We start from the raw sequence: 9,791 nt of genomic DNA, 5'->3' as shown, positions 1-9,791 counted from the left end.
ATCTACAGAAGTGCCATTTCTGATGACTATGTGGCACATCTCCAAGAATCCGAATGTGATATAGGAATACGTAATGATCCAGTTTCATATTCACTAGCCATTAAGTGTAATAATTCTACTAAATGGATTGATGCATGATAGATGAGTTAAAATCTATGGATTAAAGTCTGGGACCTTGTCGAATTACCCGATAAACAAAAGTGTATTGGGTGTAATTGGGTCTTCATGACCAAATTCGACATAAATGGTTTCATCTAACGATTTAAAGTCAGACTTGTTGCCAAAGGTTATACTCAGAAAAGATAGCATTGATTGTAAATAGACTTTCTCTTAAGTATCAAAGAAGGGCTCACTTAGAATCATTTTGGCACTTGTAGCCCATTTTGACTTGGAACTACATTAAATGGATGTGAAAATTACTTTTCTAAATGATGATTTGGAAGAAGAAGTCTACATGGAACAACCCGAAGGCTTCATTAAGAAAGGGAATGAACATTTAGTCTGCAAACTTAAGAAATCAATTTATGGACTGAAACAGGCTTCTCGACAATGGTATTTTAAATTCCATGACACTATTACTGCTTTTGGTTTTAAAGAGAACACTGTTGATCGGTGCATATACCTCAAGGTTAGTGGGAGCAAGTTCATATTTTTGGTTTTGTATGTTGATGATATATTGCTTGCTAATAGTGACATTGGATTACTACATGACACTAAAATTATCTCTCTAAAAATTTCAACATAAAAAGATATGTGTGAGACATCCTATGTCATAGGATAGAAATATCTTGTGATCAATCACGTGGACTCTTGGATTGTCTCATAAAAGCTACATAGATCGAATCTTTTAGAGAGATATGGCATGAGTGCATGTTCTCCAAGTGTTGTTCAAATTCATAAAGGTGACAAATTCAGTTTGGATCAATGTCCAAAAATTGAATTGGAACGTAAGGATATGGAAAATATTCCTTATGCATCTATTGTGGGAAGTTTGATGTATGCTCAAGTCTGTACTAGACCAGACATCAGCTTTGCAGTTGGAATGCTAGGCCGTTACCAAAGTAACCCTGGTGTTGAACATTGGAGAACTGCAAAGATAATAATGAGATACTTAAAGTGAACAAAAGATTTTATGCTCACATTATATTGTGATGATAGTGCAATCATATCTTTCTGTAAGTATGACAAGTATTCAAGGAGCTAAACACATGGAATTAAAGTTTCTTGTCGTGAAAGATGAAGTTTGGGAACAAAGAATATCTATATAATATATAAGCACACAGCTTATGGTTGCTGATCCATTGACTAATGTGTTACCGCCTAAGACATTTATAGAATAAGTTAACAGAATGGGTCTTGGGTATGGAAACGTCTAATCTTTATGTTTCCATGTTGGTTCAGACACTTAAGTTATAGATATTTTGAATTCAATAAAGTTGTTTCTACTTTTCCTGCATATACTTATTATTTGATATGCATATGTACGTGTTTAGTATTAATGCAGGAGGTCTTGAAATAAGACAATTATGGACATTGTGTCACTTATAGATTATATTAGTGGGGTTATTGGTGATGTGGTACATGGAAGGAACTATGTCGATTGAATGATATACGCCCGCCATGACCCGCATTAGTAGTCTCACTAATACAATACTTATGTTTACCAATGATGCAAGTATTTATAAAGTCCAATATTATGCGCGCCTTATGTTTATTATGTCTATTTTATTGTGGCTCTGTCAAGTGTGACAAGTGGGAGAATCGAAAACTTTGTGTCCCACATGTTCGCCAAGTGGGAGAATGTAAGTTTTATGTCTCACATGTGTGACATGTGATAGAATCCTAAATAGAATTGGATTTTGAATGTAATACATTAACTTGGTACAAGACACATTTTCCCTAAATTACTTATTATTATTGGGATTGATTAATTAGCTATTAATTGACAAAATCAATTAGTAGCAAATCGCATATGATTCTTATTACAATTAAGGAAATGAATATATTATAATATATAGTTTTGATTAGCAATTCGTTGACTAACCAAAATAATGAACTATATATTAATTAAATATATGGTAAGGAATGAAGTATGTGATTGTTATTAAACTTAGGGAATCAAGTTTGTTATTAAATTAATGAAAAGAAACGCTTCTATTATTGTTATATTAAATGGCCACTTTGATGGAAAGGGCTTTAATGTTTTATAATTAGGGTTTGTCCTCTCTCTGCCTATATATACAAGTGTGGTGATCCCACATAAACGAGGGAAAGAGAGAGAAACAAATCCTTGGAGTTGCGCTACTACGCCGGAAAAAGGTTCAAGGAAATCGTCTCCTCCTTCCTCAATCGCTTCCGCTATGGATCGCCAAGGTATGTTTCGATCCTATTATGTTTATGGTTTTACGTGAAATACATGATGTTCGAAGATCTTGCTTTATTTATATTCAATTATGTATTCTTGAATATATGATGATAAAATTATGTCTAACATGAACAACTTAACTACATACACCAATCATTCACTGAGCATTTACAAAGAATCAGCGACAATATAATGAATATATACAGCAAGTCAGCAGTGGAAGCAAGATGGAATAAAGATCTCTCGATGAGCCTCCTAACTAGTTTCCATCGCCTGACTTGGTGAATAAAGCTAGATTTTTTTTTTCTTAACTTAAGACACAACAACACATCCGCTCATAAAATATGCAGGTAAAAATCTGGCTCACAGTGCCGGATGGTACCCAATTGTGGCGTTTGCTTCTACCCGCTGCACCACTCTTCTCACATTCCACTCTTGACAAAACTCTAGCCCCAGTCGAAGAGCTGTGCCAAGTCCCAGCACAACGATCACTCCTGCATACAGTAGTTCACATTGTATAAACGTGCAGATTAAGTTTGGTACGAGTTGATATTATTGGGTGACTAAGTTATACCAATGGTGATGTTAACCGGAAGGGCAGAAACACCGAGGGTTATGGAAATCAACACATCCAGCAAAAGACCACCAACAAGAATGGAGAACGCCACCCAAAGCGGACTAAAACACCCCTGTTAATAATCAGTAATTTAGTAGTGGGTTTCGAAAAAAAGTGATATTATGGCTACTTGGCAGAAAATACAATAATGTTTCCTCACCCTTTGAGGGTCCTGCGCTCTAAAGGCTGGATCAACCGCCCAAACCCAGTAACTAGACTGTCGTCATGCATAAAAGATCAAGTCAGAAATCACCATCTAAGGTTGGAATGATCCTCCCTAAAGAATATAGAGTTCCAGATACAGCACCAAAAACATAAATTATGACAGCGTCAGTGGTAATGTTCTTCTGCAAAGCCGTATAATGACTGGAAATTTCCTTTGCCTAACTAAGCAAAACATAGTTTTAATTTCACAAATACTAAGATTCTAACCATAGCCTAGAGTTCAATAACCTATTCAAACTGTGATACCATTTAGAATTGAGTATGCATCATGAATGCAATCACAACAAGAACAAAAGTAGGGAAGAGGGTGTATGCAGATCAATCAGAATTCCATATCAAAATCTTAAACATCTAAATCTAAATTTGACCGACACTTGCCTGAGGATCAGGAGGTATTATGTTGGCAGCTACTTGCCTACATGAGAAATATGGAGGCTCATTATCACACGTATAGATTAAGCTAAAACCATCTCTTAAATTTCGGACACTTAACTGGCATATCTCACATTTATTCGAACCTCGGGTGTTAAACCACTTCACTATGCACGAATGATGTGCTTTTGAAAGACCGCCACGACAAAGACATCCAAGACTGATCAAGGCTTCTTCATTATCCTCCTGGCATACCCTGTAAAAATGAAAGCACCATTACAATCCATTTAGAATGTTTTCGGAGCTCTTCAGTTAAAATAAGGAATCATACTAAAAATCTAAAATTACATTTTTTCAGAAAGTGCTTGAAATATTATGATGCTTTGAAGATGAAGAAAACATAATCATGCAGGTTTAATAAATCTTATAACTATAGATGAAGTAACCAAAATAAACATTACCACACAATATCAAAAGAGTTCACTGGACGTATAAAATTAAGTTTGACCCACCTTCTTACAGTAATTAAGTTTTCTATGTTTATGGGTAACAATACATCAACTAGAGGTGCCTGTGGAGCACAGTACAAGAACCTATTATTACTTCATCAGCATTGTGATAATCAGTTTTCTTTATTCATAAAGAGGTAGAATCATATTATTTAGTTGCTTGCCCTGGCTGGAATCTTATTATTGATAAGGAAACAGGAACCTAAGTAGCCCAGCCCTTCAAAGGCAAGTGTTGAATATGAGATAATTTTTTTCATTGCTACAAGATGCTGAAGTCTATAAGATTTTTTCATCACTACCATCTAATGTCAGTCCTTCCCTGCTCTAACTAAGCTTTTAATTAATGATAATCCCAGGGTTCAGAATGGAGCAAAGACGCCATGCGGCCCATGCCACCAATCATATGTTAAACCCCAATAGCTAGAAACATAAATATTTGTTAATTGCCAGTGCCACTCAATTATACTCAAAAAATTAGAAATCAGGAAATGAGATCATGCAAAATAAGACATCTATAAAGATTGTATAATTCCAGTTTCTGAAGCTGCTTCAGGTGAGCAGGCCCACTATATTTGATATTCTTCTTAACAGATTTTCCTTGTCAATGAAAATCAATGAGTAAAGAAATAACCTTGCATAAAATCTTATCTTGTTTTTAAGATAACATTTGACAACAAATGCCCTAGTTTTCTCCCATATATCAGTTACCGTCAACATAGAATTTCCTGATAGTTTCTAGTTAGCTTTATGTTTGTTGCACATATGCATGTTTTATATTAAAATTTTGATTTCTCAAATATATACCGTAGCATTCAAACTCACAAATATCCAAAAAAAAGTCTTTTACTCCAACAATAAGCTCGATTTGCAAACAACTCTAGAAGACAGTGCTATTTATAGATTTTGCCACACCAATTGATATATAAGCTTGCAAGAGTAGATGAGCATGTGGAATTCCAACAATCCAAATAACAGGGCAAGAGCAACAGTCAATTTACATGCTCTCTTCACATCTTTGGTGCACATACATTCTTCTGGCCTAAGACTGAATTCTAGAATTAAACTCTATAAAAACAAATATAGTAAATCATGGTTTATTCCCTCGAGAGTTTATTCTTTAATTTACTTTTATGCGAATTTCCATTTGGAAAAACTAAAAGTATCATTTGCATCTTTTTCAAGTAATTTAGTTATCAATGTTTCCTTAAAAGCAACAGTTACACTTTGCACATATGATCAGTCCGTATAAAAAGCATAAAGTATCTTGACGTACTAACCCATTGTCCAGATAGTAGAGAATATCCAAATAAGCAACAGAAATAGTCAAGGTGGGATAAGATAGTTACATCTGGGGTTTTGTTGTGTCACCATGGATTCAATATTTTAGGCAGTATGTGGATGAAAGAATTTGAATTGATGGAAGACTGAGAAAAGAATATATACTAGTAACCAAGGTTTTGAGTTTTGATTGAACTAAGATCCTCTAACTGGCTTTGAGAATTTCAAATTGAAGCCGGACTTCAAAATTTAAAAAACAATGAATTCGTCAGGCCACATAGCGGCTCACCGGATTTAGTTCCCATGAATATGCAATTTACCATCATTTGCTCGGCTGGTCCTTGAATACCCTTTGAACTAGGTTTTGAGACCACTGTTGTTGGAGCATACAAACAGGTGAAACATGGAGTATAAAATGAGGATTATATGTTCACTTCAGAGAAATTCAGTTCACTATCATAAAATGGAGGTTTAAAAAACAATTAAAAAATGTCCTTAATACACCACAAATCAAACGGTAGAGTTTGTCATATACTTAATCAATAGAATCACGGATACACACATTCCTCATTTCTTATTTGGGCATTTAGCCTAACTCAGCTATCTCATATCAGAAAGATCAAGTATACCGACTACTACACCCATTCCAGCAATTCAATCCGAAATTTCAGCTAACAAGGAGTAATCAAACACGCAGTACCTGAGCAGAAGGAGATATACCTGCACTCTTCGTAAGTATTCGAATCTCTCTCGGGCAGTGATTGACCTATGCTGGCGCAGTCCACGACCACCACGTCAATCACTACTTTCTTAGCCAAGTCCTGAGATTGACCTACGGCCGCATTTTCGCGGTCTTCATCCCCGCCGTTCTGCTGCTTCTCGACGTCGGCGTCGGGAAATTCACCAACCATAGTTGCAGTACCACCATTCCGCATTTACCAAAACCAACAATTAGCGACAGAAACGAATTGAACTGTTCTCAGGATTGGAGAATCGAACTATTTAGTTATCGGATTTGGGAGGAATGCAAAAAAAGGAGGAAGCAGAGAGAATCAGAGTCGTAGATGAGAATTTGTTGTAGAATTTACATCACACAAGTGAAACGGACTAGTCAAGAGAGTGACTGGAGTTTGCTATGATCTTCACTCCTACTCTAAATTTTACTATTATTCAGATCTGATCATTAATAAAATTATGTGGATATATAACTACATTTTTAAGTGTTTTATTGTTTTCCAGTTTTATATTTGTTGTTTTCGTCGTCGTTTCCGTTGTTGGATAGTAATTTTTTTGTACTTTTTCAATTCTCGCAAGAGAAGAAGCATTTCAATTTTGCATATGCAAATACAAGTCTGTTTTACTTACGCAATCATAAAAAAAAAAACAAAAGAGTGAATTACATATTTAGTCCTGGATTAGAGCATCTCTATCCGTACTTTTAGCTAAGAGCATGAAAGTAGGTCCGGACCCACTTTTATACCTTGTTCTTAATTAACCTTGTCCTTAGCTAAGAGCACAACACTCATATCCGTGCTTTCTTAGCTAAGGACAAGCTCAAAGGTCTCACCATTCTATTATTCAATTTAAATACTTCAATTACTAAAAACATTCCTACATTATAAAAATACATTAAAAAATAATATTACATAATTAAAATCCTAAAAAATAAAAATACATAATTAAAATCCTAAAAAATAAAAAAATACATAATTAAAGACTAAAAAATACCCCCGTGAAAGACTAGTCCTCTATCCCCAATATTCTTTTGAGACCCCGGATCAATCCCACATGTGTTGCAAGTTGGTCGGGAGTCATGTTAGATATATTGGTCGTATTGAGTTGACCGAAGAGGGTCCACAACGAGTTGTTCGTGGGTGGAGGTGGCACAAAGGGAGCGGGAGCGGGGGCGGATGGAGTCGGGGCGCGACGGCAGTGGGCCATCGCCTTCTTCCTTCCTTGCGGCCGGCGAGAACTGCTCGGGCCAGCGTCGGAGCTACCCAAGTTAGTTCCGGCAAGCTGGATAGCCACATCATCGGATACGTCGTCGGATAAGGCTACCGACCTCGACCGTTTGCTGGAGGAGCTGGAGGAGGACCCCGCTACTACGCCACCCCTATACTTTGGATGTTGGTGCTCCTCCTGCCAACAATTGAGGTGCTTGAACGGTTTCAACTCCAAGCTTTGGTAGGTCGCCAAGGCGGCACTGATGATGTCGAGCTCACTCTTGTCGTTCCTCGTCGCGCGCTCTTCCTGTTAGTAATACCCCTGGAACTTACCGATTGTCTCGTTGCATCTGAAGATGCAATTGCGCACCATACTATCATTGCGATAGATGGTTCCCTCCGGTCGGGTTTCATTGTAAAGACGAGTAATGCGCCACCAATACGTTTCCCGGTTTGGTTCGTGCCAACATTCGAGTCTTCGGAGACTGCCAAGTAGGCTTTGAACATCTGCATCATCTCATCCGGAGTGTACGGGGTGCGGGTACCCCGAGTAGGAGGAGTAGGTGTAGGAATAGAAGTAGGAGTACGAGTAGAGCTGCCGCTCCCTCCCGAACCAGATTCGGGGGCCCACCCGAACCCGGGGGCATCTTGGTCGTCCACCGGTAAGGCCAGTAGCCACCCGGAACTTGAGAACCTTGGGTTTGAGGAGGGGCCAAAAATTGCGTTTCCGGACTAGAGAATGGCTCGGAGCTGAATCATTCGTGGTTCCAACCGCAAGAGCCGGAGGGGTGATCGCCGGAGCCGGCCATTGTGTAGTGTGGTGGGAATTTAGATGAGAGAATATGAGAAAAAATATGAGAATTGATGAGAAAATAGTTGAGAGAATTTAGATGATAGAAGATGATAATTGTATAGTGTTATGAGAAATTTTTTTGTGTTGAAGTGGGGGTATTTATAGATGAAAATGTGAATTTTGGAGAAAAAAAATTAACAATGTGTATAAAATGGTTATAATTTATTGGGAAGTGGGAAAATATTTTTTTTATTTAAAAATATTTTTTTAATTAATTTTGAATTTAAAAAAAAATAAAAAATCGAATTTGCCAACGGCTATGCCGTTGGACAATCAGACGCTGCCACGTAAGGATGCTAAGCGGCACGGACGTGCTCTTAGCTAAGAGCATCGTCGTGCCGCTGCCACGTAAGGATGCTCAGCGGCACGGACGTGCTCTTAGCTAAGAGCATCGTCGTGCCGCTGGCACGGACGGACGGCTCGCATAAGCGGACGAGCGGTGTCCCCGCCGCTGGGACGGACGGACGGGGCACCGCTGCGGATGCTCTTATGGATTTTTGTCACCAGTAGTGCCTAAACTTTAAAAAATCACCCTGGATTCCTGAACTACGACATAATCATGCGGATGTATTTTTTTCATTATTCATGGTGATTTTTAGACCAAAATACCCTCAAAGCAATTTTATAGCTGGAGGGCAATTTTATCCATCCATAAAATGGGATATATGGGTACCGGGTATGATATTTTAATCTCTCTAATATTAAATTTGATATTTTTTTTTTAATTTGAATGCTTGAAATAATATTTTTCACTTTATTTTTTCAATCATTTTCATCTTTTTCTATCTTTCTCTTAAACTTTTAAAAAGTATAAAATAAAATAAAAAAATATTTATTTGACATTATTAAACATATTAATTATAAAAAATAAATTATAAATTTAATTATCAACATGACTTTGTAACTAAATTTATTTTGATTATGATTCGATTAGCTTTTTAATATAAATTATAAATTTAATTATCAAAATGACTTTTTCAATCTATTTGAACTTTTTGATGAATTAATTGTCCATCGAACATTGCCAGATTTCTCATATTTGTATAAGTCAGTTTTTGAATTTTTTTTTTTATTGGATTTTTTTAATTCTTGATTATTTTTAATTTATTTTTAATTAAGGTCCAATATATGTACTTTAACTTTAAGTATCTTATTTAGTTAAAAGTTACTTTAAATAATTAAATTTATAATTTAATAAATTTGGTGACTTTAATATAGCACAAGCTGATGAATGTCAATCGGCTGAATTAACATCCTTTGGTCAATGGTTATTATCATCATTAATTCATTATGACCCCAACCCTCGTGTCATATTATGATAGATATATACTTATTAGTTGTGTTATATTGTTAACTCATACATAAATTACTAACTACAAATCTACAACTAAATGATATGCATCGTATCATTAAATTAAGTTACAAGATTATTAGCCAGTATTGATTCAATGCAAAAAAAATAAATATAAATTAGAGGTATTAATATTGGGATCACATTAATATCAATTGACTAAAAATTAATTATAACTAACTTTAAAAATATTTCAGAACTCTAAATTAATATAATTAAATAAATATTACATTTAAATTTACTTATATACAATAGGAATAATCTTTTCTTGATAAGATG

General features: G+C 35.9%; 1 protein-coding gene across 2 annotated transcripts; it reads right to left on the bottom strand.

Moving 5' to 3' along the window:
* Positions 1 to 2,484: 2,484 nt before the first annotated feature.
* Positions 2,485 to 6,528, bottom strand: LOC125212043 (E3 ubiquitin-protein ligase MARCHF2-like). 2 transcript variants are annotated; one of them, XM_048112070.1, is made up of 6 exons: positions 6,086 to 6,527; positions 3,700 to 3,834; positions 3,585 to 3,621; positions 3,142 to 3,198; positions 2,940 to 3,054; positions 2,485 to 2,859 (listed from the first exon to the last, which is right to left on the bottom strand). In XM_048112070.1, the coding sequence occupies exons 1-6, from the start codon at positions 6,298 to 6,300 to the stop codon at positions 2,729 to 2,731; spliced, it is 690 nt and encodes a 229-aa protein (XP_047968027.1). In that variant the 5' UTR covers positions 6,301 to 6,527; the 3' UTR covers positions 2,485 to 2,728. The 2 variants fall into 2 exon arrangements, with proteins under 2 accessions (XP_047968027.1, XP_047968026.1); XM_048112069.1 differs by having other exon boundaries at positions 3,585 to 3,834; positions 6,086 to 6,528.
* Between the last annotated feature and the right edge of the window lie 3,263 nt (positions 6,529 to 9,791).

The sequence above is a fragment of the Salvia hispanica genome, chromosome 3, assembly GCF_023119035.1.
Source record: "Salvia hispanica cultivar TCC Black 2014 chromosome 3, UniMelb_Shisp_WGS_1.0, whole genome shotgun sequence".
In the NCBI taxonomy this organism is placed as follows: Eukaryota; Viridiplantae; Streptophyta; class Magnoliopsida; order Lamiales; family Lamiaceae; genus Salvia; species Salvia hispanica.
This window is presented reverse-complemented; position numbering and strand designations above follow the sequence as displayed.